Source organism: Sminthopsis crassicaudata, chromosome 2, assembly GCF_048593235.1.
Source record: "Sminthopsis crassicaudata isolate SCR6 chromosome 2, ASM4859323v1, whole genome shotgun sequence".
In the NCBI taxonomy this organism is placed as follows: domain Eukaryota; kingdom Metazoa; phylum Chordata; class Mammalia; order Dasyuromorphia; family Dasyuridae; genus Sminthopsis; species Sminthopsis crassicaudata.
In genome coordinates this window covers 386,918,376-386,935,493 of record NC_133618.1, presented here as the reverse complement: position 1 = coordinate 386,935,493, position 17,118 = coordinate 386,918,376, and the positions used below count along the sequence as shown (strand labels likewise).

The 17,118-nt window shown below is 33.5% G+C and overlaps 1 protein-coding gene across 2 annotated transcripts in view; it reads right to left on the bottom strand.

The window, feature by feature from the left end:
- Nucleotides 1-17,118, bottom strand: part of CTNNA1 (catenin alpha 1) — a 148,087-nt gene that overhangs the window by 103,169 nt on the left and 27,800 nt on the right. Inside the window, exons 4-6 of one of the 2 annotated variants that reach the window (XM_074291461.1) lie at nt 9,065-9,231; nt 8,529-8,649; nt 5,283-5,549 (exon numbers count right to left, since the gene is read on the bottom strand). In XM_074291461.1, the coding sequence (XP_074147562.1) occupies nt 5,283-5,519 (237 nt within the window). In that variant the 5' untranslated portion in view covers nt 5,520-5,549; nt 8,529-8,649; nt 9,065-9,231. Of the gene's footprint in view, nt 1-5,282; nt 5,554-8,528; nt 8,650-9,064; nt 9,232-17,118 lie in introns of both variants that reach the window. The other variant, XM_074291464.1, reaches the window with a different exon arrangement.

Here is a 17,118-nt window from a genome sequence, read left to right as displayed (position 1 = left end):
CTATTAGAAGTAAAATAAGGAATGATACCTGACATACTTTATTAGCCAAATCTAATGATCTTGAATTCCTTTTCAAAGGAAATCAAGTCACTTCTTGGTTCTTCACATAATAAGTTTCATCTTCTGAGTCTAAGTTCCACTGGACATTTTGCATTCCTGGAATTTTCTCCCTTTCTTAACTCTGTATTTCCTTGTCTTCCTTCAAGTTTCAGCTAATTTGAATTTCCTCCCTAATTTCACATCTCAGCTAAAAGCCCACTCTGTGCCTTTCCCCTTAATTCCATGAGATTACTTCTAATTTGCCCTCTACATACCTTATATAGACAGAATTGTTTGACATACCCTCTTCCTCCATGTGGATAGATATGATCTACTTGAGAAGCACTTCCTTGTATCCTTAGAACATAGTCCAGTGCCTGCCTGGCACTGCTTGTTGACTGACTGCAAACTATTCAAATGGATCTGGATCAATCTAAATGTTCTTTCCAACAATGCAATTTACAACATAGTCATGTCATGCATTCTACTAAATTTGCCACAAGGGTCCAACAAACAAGTTAAGGAAACCAGTGGAACACTAAGGCTATCTTCATGCCATCCCTCATCATGGGATCAGTTCATTTCCTCCTTTGTTAGCCCATTGATATTATCCATTCTTATTCTTTGAAATTCCTTACTGGTTGTATATTGCAGCTTGCTCATGGGCATCACATACTTCTCCACTGCTCTCTGCATGGTATATATGTTATATTTCATACTTCACATCCTATACTACAACAAAATACCAGTTTTAAAAAGATGAATCTTTTTTTTTTTCCAGGAAAAGTTTGGGATCATTAAAAAAACTCTGTAATTTTCTGAAGGCAATTTTGCTTAATTCTGTGTCCAATTCATTGTCCATCTATGCTATTTTGTCTAACATGCAAAGTGATGGCAAAGCTCTACAGGATAAAACATATGGAAGATATGCAGAATATACATCTGCATATCCTAATCTGAACAAATACTTCATCCATTTGATTTTTCCTATGTAGATAATGGGCTCAAACTCTTTCAAATGATTACAGATCTCTTCCAGGAGACTTTTAATATTCAAGACTAAATTTAAATAGCAAAAGGTCATTCATAAACAGGATACTTGGTGGTATTAATATCCACAGGAATCCCTCTTCAATGATGATTCCACATTGGATTCTCTCTATTATGGTGATAAATACTATTTGCATTCTTATTTCATGCCTGCCTGATGTTTATAATCAAAGTCACAGAAGAATGACATTCCTTTTACTATATCTTTCAAGAAATCTTGAATGATTTTGGAGCTATGAATAGAAGGCACCTTGTGGAAAGAGCATTAGGGCAAAAATGCATTTTCATAATAGCAAACTATAAGTACAGGGGATCTTATATTTTTCAGATCTATCAGTCAATTTTGACATGATAGAGATACTGTCTTTACAAGAATGTCCTTTGATAAGTAGGCAGATGACCCAGATTTACGTGAGTCAAAAGATTCTGCATCATTGGTATAGAAGGTAAATAAATCTTTGATATCTTCTTCATCCAAAGTTTTGAAAATTGATCCTTTAATACTCCCAAAATTTCTTTACCTTCAGTAGAGATCTCCTCGATATAGACTTGATTCAATGTATCTGCTTTCCCAATTTCTGTTCTCCATAGACTATTGCTACACCTCCTCTATCTATAAACTTATCGAGACTTTAATTTTAGAGTCTAAAGGTTAAAAAGTTTTCTAGAAAATTTTTTTTTACAGATATCCATTTTCCCTTCTTTTTCTGCCCTCCTTCCATTTTAAATATCTCCTAGGATTTCTTGTTTCTTTCACCAGGCTTTTAAAAATTTTTGTTTTTACCCTTTGCTACTTCTTTCATCTTCCTCCATAAGATTTATAAATTATTTTAAACCTTAAACTAATATAGAATTTGATCATCATCTTTCATTGCTTACCAAATCCAACCAAGTGTTTCTCAAAGGACCTTTTGATTTTCATAGTTAAATTTTTTAAATAAAAGTATTATAATTAGTGTTAATTTTGTTTCTGTTGCATTGTATGTTACCCATTTCCATTATTAATTACCTGTTCAAAAATAGTTCAAGATGTTATACTTATAAGACACCTTTCCCTCATTATTATTTTATATTCTAGCTGTTTACTGATGTTTCCTTAAATAAGTTAGTGGTGTGTCTACAAAGGAAGATAACTTGAGAGTTATTTTCATATCAAAACAAGCCTTTTATTGTCTCTTAAAATATAATCAACTTTATTTTTTGCCATTTCTAGCATTTCTTTGCTGAAAGAAAAGTATGATGTAAAGACACGAAATTTCTGGAATCTAGGCCTAAGCATTATACTTCTCTAATTCCTTTTCTCTGACTCAAGCTTTCAGACTTATTCATCACTATTGCAATTAAGTCAACAAGTAATGTCAATTTAATATGAAGGATTTTAACTGCTAATTTTTTAATAGATCTTCTTGCAAATGTTTTATGATGTTGGCAATAACTACCCAAAACCCTTTATAATCATGTTTTTTCCTGTTTAGAATGAAACAAATTCTGACAATTATTTTATTTACAAGAAATAACCATGAACTATCTTTCCCTTTACACACCATATTAATAAATTTTCCAATATTATTTTCACTTACTGGTCATTGAACATAGTTTTCATATTTAGAGTACCAACTCAAATTTTATAGATGATCTAAAAACTGTCAATTTTCCAGAGCCCCCATTACCTTTTTTTTTTTTTTTTTTTTACTACTTTATTATTGGCACTCCAATAATGGAAAGAGGCTACATAAAAATGAGATTTATTTTAAATTTAAGGGTTGCACTAATCAAGTAATTCATTACCAAGTAGTTCACCTACTGATGAGAAGTCTCTCTGTACCTAAGCTAGCCTGACCATCAGGAAACAGAATTGCTTTTTTTCTGGCCATACTCAAACTCCTTCTAGTAGAGTAGTATGTTTGAGAACTCATAATCCATTGGCATAAACTTCAAGAACTCAAGATCAACTATCCACTATGAGAACTTTCTAAGTACGACTTTCTAGACAATTTATATTAGGGAATAAATCTTGCCAATGTACCAGTTGAGGGAATTACCAATATTGTTTCCTTTGCCATAATAAATCACATGCAGCAAAAATCCCTTTGCCATTCTCAAAGTAAATGTTGCCAACTTAAGGATCAAATCATCAGCAATAAGACTAATAGCAATTCACAAGAAGATATATCCTGAGATCTAGTCACAGGACAATACACAGCACATATGTAATATCCTTAGATGGACAAATAAGTTTTACCTTCTCTCCTCCCCAAAATATTTACCTAACTACATATAAACATGCTTTTATAGTTATGCAAATATTTTTGTGAGTTCTTAACTAAAGGGGCCATAACTCTTATCAAAACCATTCATATCAACTTCAATTTTTTTAGTCAAATAAAATGCTCAAAAAAATTTCCTACTTTTCAGTATGAACTCCTTTCTCATTTCTCTTTAGTCAACAATTTCTACAAATTGAAATTGAAAGATAGATTCTTTCATTTTATTTTAACACCACAATTTATCTGGCCATTTTCTCTTAACAGAAGAGGTTCCTATGGAATCAATCCAAATAAAATTGCATGATGTTAACTAACAATAAATATGATATGCCTCTGAAATTCAAGCAGTAATAAAATCAATAGCCTCATGGCTAGAGAATCTTTGAAGATTTGCTAGTAGGTATTATTTACTTGAAGCAATAGGCTATTTTTAATTGCAAAAAAGAATCCTAAGTTTTAGTGTTAAAGTAGAGCACAAGCTTATAATCAAATCAGTCAGTATAGTGGGGAGAATTAAAGATTTAGAGTCAGAGGTGTTGGGGGTCAAATGCTGATTATGTCACATAGTACTTCCATGACTGGCCAAGTAACTTAACCTCTGAGTCTCAAGTTTCCACCTGCATAATATGAGGTAGTTGAGGTAAATGACTCTTAAGGTTCCTTTCAGATCTAATTTCTATGATGCTTTGATCCTATGAGGACCTGACGATAGTGCCAGCTCACATGTAGAATTTATCATCACAATTTTCAATGATTAAAGTTATTTAATATTTAAGATCCTCTTGCAATAATTCAACAGTAGCTACTTAATATTTTAGGCTTACAATGTGACTTATAATAAGTATCAAGGCATCCTTGCAAATGAGAAAGAATCCAGCTTCTTTCAAAACCTCGGAAGAGGATTTGAAAAAAAAAAAAAAAAAAAAAAAGAATCTGTGCTATAGGGAAGAAAATAATGCCAATAAAAAAACAAAAAATTCTACCTACTATTCATATTTTGGCACTGAACTGACTTAAAAGTGAATTTAGATATGATCTTAGTTCAACTTCCAAAGAAACTGACAAAAAAATTGAGATCTAAGCAAGTAAAGTGATTTCCACAAGGCTAAACATATTCAAGGCAAGCAGTGGTCATATAAACAAAGCCAGGTAGGCAGGCAAGATGTAAGAGTCAGGAAACTTTGGTTTGATTCTGACATCTGAGACTTTACTGTGATCTAAGCCTCAGATTCCTCACGTGTAAGAGATAACACTTGCAGTTTACTTCTCAAGGTCATTTGTCAGTAAAGTGCTGTATAAATCTCAAAGTCCTATGGAAAAAGAGCTAATTACATACCAATGCTTAGGTGCTTTGGTATATGATGGGAAAATAGTACTAGAATTTTTTGGAACCTAACTGTTGCTTCAAAAGGTGATAGGAAAGAAGCATAAAAATCTAATGCTAATGCTCTCTATTAAAATGTTCTGCCACAAGGTATATGAAACAGCATTTTTAAAATACTATTTTGAAGTACTGCATCAAGAGTATTTGACCCCGATATCTGCTCCTACTTGATTAATGTCAGATAGCACGATATTCTAATCTTGGCGCTGAGAGGATAAATATTTCTAGGCAGATTAACTTGCAAATAACCCATCCAGTTTTCCTAAATATGAGCTATCTCACAGGAAATACAAACTGATATAAATGAAATCAGTATTAATTCATAAGAAATATTTAAAAAAAAAATTTTTTTTTTGATCTAGCAAGCTAAGACAGGATCAAATAAAGTGATTTTCATAAGCATTTCTTTCTATTTAAGAATACTAACATATTCATGAATATCTCTATCAAATGACCACAGAATCCCTGCTGGTCTCCCTTTTCAAATGACACTTTATTTGAGCAACAGCAGTCCTAATTTTCTTTTTTATAATGTAACTTACATCAAAGTTATTGAGTGCATATGCCAGTTCTCCTCCTCCGCCCTGTTGCTGGGAAGCATCATCAGAAGCTGTGGCCTGGGCTGCATTGGAGATCCCAGTAACAGCTTGTTGCAACTGCTTGTATATCAAGTCCCTGTTAGCTTTATAAGCAGCTACATCAGGATGCTGAAGGCAGGCCTGGGCAGCTGTATATAATATTGGAATGTTTTTCTGTAGTATTCCTCTGGCCGCAGCCATTTGATCTCGATGGCCCACATCTTTCAGTTCCTGCAAGAGATGTTTTTTTTGTTTAAATGGACAGTTTCTATTCACATTTTGTTTCTAAGAACTATTTAATAACATATGATGTAAATAACAGTATTCATGTGATCTGATGAATGAGAATGCAAGTGAACTAAAATCAAGTCACGTTAGGGAACAATACAAATTAGAGCTAGCTTTCTGGAGGTCCTCCGGACAGGCCTCGGTCTCAGCAGGATAAACACCATGAGAAGGGTCAGAAATAGAGTCTAGAGTCTTTATTCTGGCCCAGTCTTGATCTTAGTGGAGGAGTAGGGGAGGCAGGAGAGCCACCAGGAGGCTGGTCAAAGAAGGAATGTCTCATTTCCAGTCTTCTCAGCCCTTAAATACCTCAGTATGATTACATCATTACAGCACACTAAGTAAAGTATGTGTGAACTAGAGAACCATTATCTCATTAATCACACAAAGTTAATACTTTGTTGTAAGTATCCTTGTTTCAAGTATACTTTTCCATAGTTCTAGCCCTCTACCCACTTTTACTCCACAAAGAAGCCAAACTGGTAGTTCAATCAGTAAAAAATAAAAAATGGTCACCAAGTACATATAATTATATTATTTGATTCTTTTCAAAATTCTACTTTCAATCATAAAGACACATTATTAGCAACACATTCCAGCTGTATCTAAAGTCAAATTGATTCTTCCTAAGAGTTTAAATGACTTAAATTACTGTCCTTCTATTGAGACACATAATAGTATGTATAGGAAACCATATTAAGTACTGTAAATGCAAAAAATTTAAACAGTACAATAAATTCCTGGGTATCTTATAATCTAATTGAATGAATATAAAGATAAACAATTAGATGAAAGGGCATATCGTGTGTTCTGAGAGTTCAAGAAAGTACTGGTATCAAGAAAGAAGAACTTAATTTCCCTCTAACAGAAGAGGGCAAAGGGTTCCCATTCCCTATTTATGGAGAGGGCGTAAGGAACCCATCTTATCTTTTGCCACCTGGCTACACTCCTGGATTTCAGCATACTCTTTCCCTAGCCTATCAGAGCTTCTTTTTATGATTGTGAACTCCTTGAAAGGAGGAAATGGCTTTTCTTTGTATACTAACTGCTTAGCATAGTTCCTGAACCCTACTAGGCACTTGATAATATTTATTGACTGATTGATTATATTATAGAGGGTTGGAGAAGATGTCCTCTAAAGTTCCTCTACAAGCAAAACTATGATCTAGGTCTTAAAAAACAAGCAAACAAGAGTAAAATTAATTTTTAAAAATTATACATATATATGTATATATATATATATATGTATATATATATATATATACATATATATATATATATACACACACACACACACATACATACATATATATATATATAAAAATATATTATATATGCAAGCAATTTTATATGTCCAATATGTTTCAACAATTTTCTATTGAAATAAAAATTTGTAACAAATGTGGCCTCTACTAAGAATAAAAATTTACATGTGCATCAAGAAGAGCGAGAGAGTTTTGAGAATTCAAACATATTGTCAATATCCACCAAGAGAATCCAAGGGAACAAATTTAAACCTTTACACATGTAAATAGTGAAAGAAAGAGGTCAAAGAGGGGAGGACTCTCTTAAGACTTATTAAGATCCTTCTTCTTAAAGGCCTCAGATAAAACTATTTTCCTCTTTCAAGAGTTTATGCAGATCTCCTAGTTTATTCAGTGTATGTACTATTTCCTTCAAAAGTATCTTATTCATTTGGCATTTTAACTTTCATCTAATAGCTTAAAGCACTTCAAGTACTCTACAGCAAAATTTATGTCTTAAATACTTAACAGTATGCTATGGTTTTGTAAATAATAATAGATTTATAGAATTTGGTAATAATTTCAAGTCAAAGACCATTATAAAAGGCTATGGCTGGACCTTGGGTAACTGAATGTATTGTGCATGTTTTTTAAACATTTATACTATTAAAGAACTTTCTGGGAAGTTTGCCATCTTGTTTTCTGTTATAGGAAATATAGAAGTTTTTTCCTGGTGCAAGGTATAATACTTTATACTTAAGTTCTCAAATTACATAAGCTATTTGGCCATTTCCATTTTCTCCTGAAGTGATTTATATATTGTGCAATTTCATAAAAATGCAGTAACATTCTATTTGTTTTTCTTCAATCAAACAATAGAAAAATTCAATGATTCAATAATTCAATTCAAAATTCAGGAACTGGCTAGAATTCATATGTATTGGGAGCACTATGAATACCTAACCCATAGGACACAAATATCAAATGCCTAACATATGATAGTAAAGGCCATGGGGGGGAAAAAAGAAACAAAACTTTAAAAGCTATAAAGCCTGATTTGAGAAAGAGAAATATATGCTCATGCTCTGCAGTTAATCAAAAAGTCTGCTTATAGTGCATTCCAAGTGATTTATTGACAACAAATGTACTTTAAAAGTGATCTTTCCTTCTCTCAGAAAGAAGCAATTTTTTTGGTGATGTCATCCCACTATGACCAATTTAATCAAAACCCAATATCTATTCAGATGAATGACTAATTGAGTATGCCTCCAATTCCTATTGTCCATCTCTACTTACATTCTGTCTAAAATTGGCAAAAATAAATGATAGTATATAAAGTAGTTAAAATTAATTAGACTTAACTACAGCTTCATTATTTCTAGCTTAGTACTGAAAATTTCTTTATTAAATATGCTTACTAGTCATGACACCTTTAGAAAACTAAGCATAAATAGATAAGTGGCTCAGTGAATAGAGAACCAGCCCTAAAGTCAGGAGGATCTGAATTCAAATCTGGTCTCAGACACTTAACACTTCCTAGCTATGTGATCCTGGACAAGTCACTTAATTCCAACTGACTCAGCAAAAAAAAGAAAAAGAAAACTGAGCATAGGCAAAGTTGTTGTCTCCTACTAGTTAATAACATAAAATAATTTTCAATACACACACATAATCATTTTACCTGTTGCCTTTTTGGCTGCCATGATGTTCAACTTATCCACTTCGGGTTTTAGGGCTTTATACTGTATTCCTAAATCTTGCTCTGTGCCTGCATTTCTAAGTTTCAAGATACCATCTTCCACCTGCAAAATATAGCAAATAGCTCAGTTAGCAGGTAAATAATTTAGTATCTTACAATTTTTGGAGTGCTTTGAAAAGCTATCCAAAGCCTACTCAAGGTTTTTGCTGTAATAGTCCAATATTTACAAAGCATTGCTATGTGCAAGACTATATAAGCTTTAGGTTTTTCCCAAAGAAGACGCTTTATTTCCTCTACCCAAACGCATGAAATGTGAATAATTTGAGCTTTTTTCAATTCCAGGACCTAAGATGTGTTGAAATTCTACTTGCCAAAGAAAATGAACTTCAATTATTATTTTGGCCATTTCATTTAATTATAACACTGAGTTAACTGTGTTACTAAATACCAAAGTTAAATACCAAAGCAGAAAAATCATAAGTGACATATCATACCACAAAAAGTTCTATTGTACTTACAACTTTCAATTGAACAAGTAATTTGTAAACATCTGCCATGTCTGCCAAAATAAGCAACCGGGTAACAGCTGAGAGCAAAGAGCGGGCAGCTCGCACCATGTTGCCACGTTTCACTGAAGAACAGGGGTCATCTGCAAATTCTCCAGAGGCACTCTTCATCAAATCACCTATTATAAGAGTCAAAAAAGTAAACATTTCAGTGGAATAGATCTGGATGCTAATAAAACTGTTAAAAAATTTCAACTGTAAATAAAAATGTTCCACAAGAAGTTAGCATGATATATGAAAACAGATTTTAGAGTTTTCTGGCCTCTACAATTCACAATTCATAACTGCTGACTCTATCTACTTACCTACCTACCTACCTACCTACCTACCTACCTACTTAGTTGGCATATTATGGCAAGTCTTTTTTTACTAACAAAACTGACATCTAATTTAGTACTGGAAGGGACATTGTGATCATCTAGTCCAACCATCTTTTTTTACAGAAGAGAAAAAATGAAGGCCCAGGAGGGTTTTGAGCAAGCCAAAGGATTTGTACAAATCACAAAGATGGGAACTGAATGTAGGGTCTTCTGATTAATAATCCAGGGCTTTTTTCAACTTAGGGGACAAACTATCTGTTGTTAAAGAAGTAATCTCCTGAGTTCACAAAGTTACCCCAAAATATCACAAAGTTGGGAAACAGAAGCATGGCTATTTAGTCTTTACTAATCCCCTGAGCCCACAAAGGACTTTCCCCACATACTGTCCTCTCCCAGTCACCTCCTCACCTTTTCTTCCCCCTCCCCTTCTCCCCAGTATAGTAAAGAACTGTTTTGTTTTTGCATGCAACCCTCCTAAACCTAGCACAAAGCAAGTTCTTAGTGAATGCTTGCTGAAAAAATGAATATTACAATATTTAGATGGTTGACCACATATATCATATACTTAGGAAAAAAAAAAAAAATCATGATTTTACTACCCCTTCTCTTCCTTTCCCTGTCTGGCTCACTCCAAATGAAGCCCTAAGATTCAAGTTTTCAACTTCCCCAAAACACAAATTTAAGGAAGAGTCCTGAACCAGACTAGTTCAGAGCTAAACAAAATAAAACTTTGATGTGGCTTATCAAGTTCAGCTATACAATATCCATACAAAGCAAAATTTGGGTTCACATTAATTTTCTGTAGGACTATTACTTGCTAGGACAAAATTACTTTGTAGCTAACAAAAGCTTTCCAATTAGAACAAAATCCATCCCAGTATTTTTAAGTACAAAAATGTTTTAGTTTTATCAAAAGAACCGGATATCTTTCACTAAGGATTCTACTCCCTTTGTAGGGCAAAAGTAACAATTTCATAAAAATTTCATTTAATCATTCCTTCATTCACAACTTAATATGACTCATGAGGGTTGGGATAAAGGTCAATTTGAACACGTCCATATCACTGTATGCTTGGCATCCTGAGTAGCACGAGGGATGGTGAAAACACTATCATAAATATCCAAATTAACTACAAAAGACATACAAATGAAAACACTATCTGCATCCAGAAAAAGAACTAATAAAGTTATGTATAGAGTGATTTTTTTACATATATGAATTTATATCAAATGGTAGCTGGGGAGGTGAAAGATGAAGGAAAAGCAAAAAGGAAAAAAGTTACACAATATCTTTATTATATATATTTTTTAAAACAGCAAGTTGTATATAATACACTTGTAGCTTCATGTATAATTATCTTTTTCTATTCTACTATGTTACAGAAATATTCATTTTATTTCTTAAGTTCAGAATAAAAACAAAAAGAAAAGATTAAAAAAACCTATTTTAATAGCTTCAAATCAATCAATTCTCCTCAAAGGAAGTTTAATGGTTAAGAAATAAGCCTAAATGGGAACAGGAATGATTGGATTTGGAGCAGAGGACCTATGCTGAATTCCAGCTACTAGCTGTAAAACCTTAGCTAAATCTTCTCACCTCTCTGGGACCTAATTTAATTCAATTCAAGATGGGACAAAAGGGAATGGAACAAAAAGGAAATGGTCCAGGCCTTATCCTTATATAATTTACATTCTCCATTGGGAAAGGGGCAAACCAACATGTATAAACATACACAAAAAGAACAACCCACAAAATAATTTCAGAAAGGAGATAACAATCAAGAAAAGCTTCCTTTATGAGGTAGCAGCTAAGGTAAGTCTTAAAACAAAGGAAAGAGGAGAGAGAAAATGTTTCTCACAGGGAAAGCCTGTGCAAAGGTACATTGAATTTTAGGCACAGGGAGAGTCCAGTTTAGCTAGAACATAAAACATATAAGGAGAAGTAAAATGAAAAAGGGCTAGAATAATAGCCAGAAACCAAATTGTAAAGGCTTTAAAATAAGCCAGGCTGGGAAGACACTAATTACTCCTAGAAAAGACACTCAAGATTTTTGATTAGGGGGCTGACTTAGGTCTGTGTTTAAAAAAGGTTTTTATTATTTGCAGAGACATAGAAAAGACTCTGGGGAGGATAAAAGTATCAGAAGCAGGGAAGTGAGATGGTAAGAACCAAAAAAAAAAAGAGGTTATTAACAAAACTCAACAACTAACTAGAAAGAAAAATTAAGTTAATAGGAAGAAAAAGCTAGGGTTAACTTTGGCATTGCAAACTTGAGTTAACCATGATACTATTCTCTGGAGAGGGAATGGGGGGTGGGGCAGAGAGATGAAATCATACACAGTAACCTACAAAAGAGAAAAATCTAAAAGGATTAAAAAAGAAATGAAACCAGTTAATTTGGGGACAAAAATCAATCTACAGCTAGATGGCGCAGTGGATAGAGCACCAGCTCTGAAGTCAGGAGGATTTGAGTTCAAATCTGGCTTCAGACACTTAATACTTCTACCTGTGTGACCCTGGGCAAGTCACTTAACTCCAATTGCCTCAGCAAAAAAAAAAAAGAAAAGAAAAGAAAAGAAAAGAAAAGAAAGAAAAAAAGAAACCAGTACTAATTTGGGGACAAAAATCAATCTGGAGACTTGAGTTGGGGCAGCTAGGTGGCGCAGTGATTAGAGCACCAGCCTTGAATTCAGGAGGACCAGAGTTCAAATGTGATCTCAGACACTTAGTACTTCCTAGCTGTGTGACCCTGGGCAAGTCACATAACCCCAGGGGGGGGGGGGAGAAGAGAGAGAGATTTGAGTCTATTATTCTAATCAGATCATATCATTCTACTTGAAAGGGACCTCTAGAGTTATTAAGTTCAACACCCTCCTTTTAGAAGGAAGAAAACAGAACAGAAACTAACCCACCCAACCCAAGCAATAATTGGCAGAGCCAAGATTTTACCCCAGGTCCTCTTGGCTTCCAAACAAGTACTCATTCCACTAAAGCAAAAAAATAAACAAATAAACAAAATACCTTCCTTCTGAGCCATCATCTGAAATCCCACACTCAAACTTTTTTTTTTTTTAAACCACATTACAGAAGAACTAAAGCACTAAAGAAACAATGTCGGAAGAACAAGAAAAGAAAATAAAGTTTTCCCCATTTTAATAAGAGATTAACCTTTTACATAGTGATTGTAGTGAATACTTATTCCTTGTAGTCTATTCCTTCTTAAAGTCCTGCTCACATTCCCACACTATTTCATACCAATGACTGAGCCACTTGATGTTTCATAAAGGATTAAGGAAAGGGATTAGACAAAATAAAGAAGTATGGAAACTATAAACAATGCATAAATGCTCAACTAAGCTCATTATTGCTTTTCACAGAAAAGAGTATTTCAGACTCTTTTTATAGCTCTTCCCACTCTTGAAACCTTATAACTTAAACAAGAATTTCAGGTCTTGGTCTTGTGGAGCTGTCATGTTAACAGACAGTTCTTAATTCCTAGCCTCCAAAAACTTAAAATCAGATGGATATTTTAAACAATTTTTTTCAGCACATTAAATAAATCCAGTAAGGGCCTACTATCTATAGTATGAGAGGTGGTATAATGTACTAGATAGAAAGCTAGCCTTAAGTCAAATCTTGCCCCTGACATAAAAAGCAACACAAATTTTCTGCAATATTTGCTTCATGCCTTATATTTATATCTTGGAGAGGGGCAAAGAGGAGAGGTTGCATACAAAACCAAAAGGCTCTGACAGTTCTTCATACCCTAAATTCTTACTCAGTCTGTAAAATTCTTAGAAACTAAGTTTCCCCCATAACACATCCAAAAGTTGTTACTATAATATCTCAATCATGTATACCTTATTCCTAACTATTTAGTTATGATGAATGATTAGATGGCAGATACGTTTGACGGACCTGGAATCCAAGCTTTTCAAAACCACTCTGAAAAGTTATGCAGTAACAAACACACAGTCAAAATAAACAACTCTGATCAATAAAATGACCAATGATGAAGAATGCTATCTATCACCCAACAAGGGGGAAAAGGACTCAAGATGCAGAATGAGAAATAGTTTTTTTGGACAGAGCCATCATGGGAAATTTTTTTCCTTGACTATATATGTTTTCTTTTAAAGGTTCCCCCACCCCCCCACCCCCGTTTCCCCTCTCAGTGGGACAAGGGAAGAGAGAGAAAATAGTTCTCTACAACCTTCAGTTGTCCAGTCTTAAACAAGTAAATTTTATCACATTTTCCTAAAACACCAATGTGATTCATTAATATGTGGTAGAAACAAAGTTTCCTATCCAAAATTATATAAACAATGAAAATGATTTCACTGCTTTCAATCCCATTTTAACAAATCTCTTGTTAATAATATAATCCAGCCTACCATCATGAAAATGAAAGATTTCTTTCTTAATTGTAAAAATTAGAAATGTTTTTAAAAATACTTCTCTTTTATGTTGTATTTGTATCACAAAGTTTCAAAGAAAAGTATATACTAAAACTGTAAGATATCTTCTCAAAATATCAAAACCTAATATTTCTATAATCCAAGAAAAAAGATGGTTTTGAGATACAAGTATGAATGGAACTATTACTTGTTTTAATTAGTTTCTCTGATGATTCTTTGGAATTTCCTAAGTAAATTATCATATCCATATCATGTGAAGGTTATGGAATATTATTGCTCTGTAAGAAATTACCATCAGGATGAATTCAGAAAGGTTTGGAAAGACTTACATGAACTGATGCTGAGTGAAATGAACAGAACCAGAAGATTGCTGTACACTTCAACAACAATACTATATGAAGATGTATTCTGATGAAAGTGGATATCTTCAACATAAAGAAGATCCAACTCACTTCCAGTTGATCAATGATGGACAGAAACAACTACACCCAGAGAAGGAACACTGGGAAGTGAATGTAAATTGTTAGCACTACTGTCTATTTACCCAGGTTACTTATACCTTCGGAATCTAATACTTAACGTGCAACAAGAAAATTGGATTTACACACGTATATTGTATCTAGGTTATACTGTAACACATGTAAAATGTATGGGGGGATTACCTGTCATCTAGGGGAGGGAGTAGAGGGATGGAGGGGAAAATTTGAAAAAATGAATACAAGGGATAATGTTATTTAAAAAAATTACTCATGCATATATACTATAAAAAAAAATAATTATAAAATTTTAAAAATAAATAAATCCAACCCCAAACTTCTAAAAAAAAAAAAATTTATCATATCATTACCACATAGAGATAATTTGATGATATGTGAATGAAATAGAATATTACAGGAAAGATGAATTTGAAGAGTTCAAATAAACATGGGGAAACATATGAACTGATGCCAAACAGAAGCAAGCAGACAAAAAGCATTGAATTCTGTAATATTAATGGGAAAAAAAACTCCTATTATTCTCAAATTATAATGGCCAAGTTGAACCCCCAAAGATAAGAAAACTCTGTCTCCCTATTTTCTTTTCTGAGATCAGGAACAATGGATATAGACCACTGTATACTGTCAAACTCAGGTGATATGTTAGTTAATTTTGCCAAGATGCTCGCCTCTCCCACCTTTCTTTTATTACAAGAAATAGATCACTGAATGTGAAAGGGGGCAGGGGACATATTCAGAAACTTAAGTGTGGTAAAAACAAAAGTTGTAAAAATTTTTTGAGGAAATTAAAATAATTCTCTAAAATGAGACTCTTAAGTGCCTTTTCAAACTGCTTATATACAAAGTTTGTATAAAACAGACTTAAGTGAGTCCATAAAGAAGGAACAATCAAAAACTCAATGTCTTTGGGTTGTTTTTTAAAACTTTGACATTGGGAATTCAAAAAGAAATTATCCAAATTTGGAATTTTAAAAACTATCCTAAAAAGTATTTAACTAGCATAGTGCCTTTCATACATTTTACATACAGTTATTTTTAAACTGAGTCTGTTATAATTAGTATAGGCAACTTCAGGTGATGAAATTCCCTTTCCAATGTGGGCTGGTAAAAGCTTTGCAACCTATACTCTTAAGAGATTTTCTGAACCGTACTGAGAGGTTAAGTGTCTTGATCTGTCCCAGAATCAAAGCTGTTTTGTCAGGGGCAAGACCTGAATCAAGGCCAGCTTTCTATCCACGACATTATACTACCTTTCATACTATACATAGCAGTCCTTTACTGGATTTATTTAATGTGCTGAAGAAATTAAGATATCCATCAGGTAAAAGTTTTTGGAAGCTAGGAAATAAGAACTGTGTGTCAACATGACAGTTCCACAAGACTAAGACCAGAGGTTCTTGCTTAAACTATCAAGGTTTCAAGAGTGGCAAGAGCTGTAAACTGTATTCAGTGTTCAAGAAGGACAAAATAAACATCTTTTAGTTTCAGGTTCAGTTTCAACTTCCAGTTGAAAGGGGATAGGAAAGCCAAGATAAGCTGCAAAATGGGGACCCTACAAGGAAGGGGTTCAAAAGAAATTCTGAAAACAAAATAAATTTTGAAACTTAGAAAGCAACAGAAGATAAGAACTAGTGAATGGGCCACAATGAAACAGATGTGGGGGAAATGGTGTCATAAAACAACATTTTCAATCAGATGGCCCAGGCTCCAGCAGTTAGTACTGAATCTGGCATACAATCGGCAAAAAATGAATGTATTTGCTAACTTAACTTGAAATTCTAGACTTAAATCACTTACCAGCTGTTATGACAGGGAGTAAACTGGTGAATTCATTGGGATAAGAAATTCCCAGATAAGTAAACTCTCCTCTACCAAAGCAGGTAAAATTCTTCTTTGAATATTAGACAGAATTAGAAAACTGCCTATAACACAGACAAGCAAATGAGGTTCCCATTATCACAAAGCCATGAAGAGATTAAATGATACTATCATCCAGCAATGTTGGACATAGATCTTGGTCTGGTCCCTGAGTAATTCATACAATCTCTAAACCTCAGGCAGAAATTGTCACGATGCATTGAAAGATGAAGTTCTAAACCCCAAACCTAAAATTGGAAGCTGACTTATTTACTACAGGGTATGACACTGTACATTATCAGGAAGGGGGAAATGTGTAAGATGAAAAAAGCTAAGATTATCAATACATAAGAGAGGTGTTAACTTTCAGTATTCAAAATAAACTCCTCGATCAAATCTTTCTTCTCTATTTCCCAACATCAAGCAACTTTGGAAAATGACTAAAGATGTGTTAAGACAGGGAAAGTATAGAGCACCCCACACATCATAAGCCTGTTGCAAAATATCTGAGGCCCAAGAGCTGAGCACCTTTTTACTCCCTTAGTAGATTTCTAACATTTGAATGTTCAAAACCTAATTTTGCTTTTCTAGAATTCCTGATTCTTGAAAGGTTGGTTTTTTTGTTTTGTTTTTGTTTTTGAAGTAATGCCTAGCTCTAGCTAAATACTCCAGAACTGACCAAAAGAATCTCCATTACTGGGGGAAGGGAAGGAAGGGACCTAATCACCCATGAAGAATCTTATTTTTTTAGCAACTTAACAAAAAATCAAGTATTACTTCTAATAACATTACAGTAATTGAAAAATTACTTCTTCCCAATACTTCCATTTTTGGAGGTGAGCAAAGCCAAAGGAAAACATGATCAAAGCTTCATAGATTCATTTTATAATAATTTACTCACACATTGATTTAT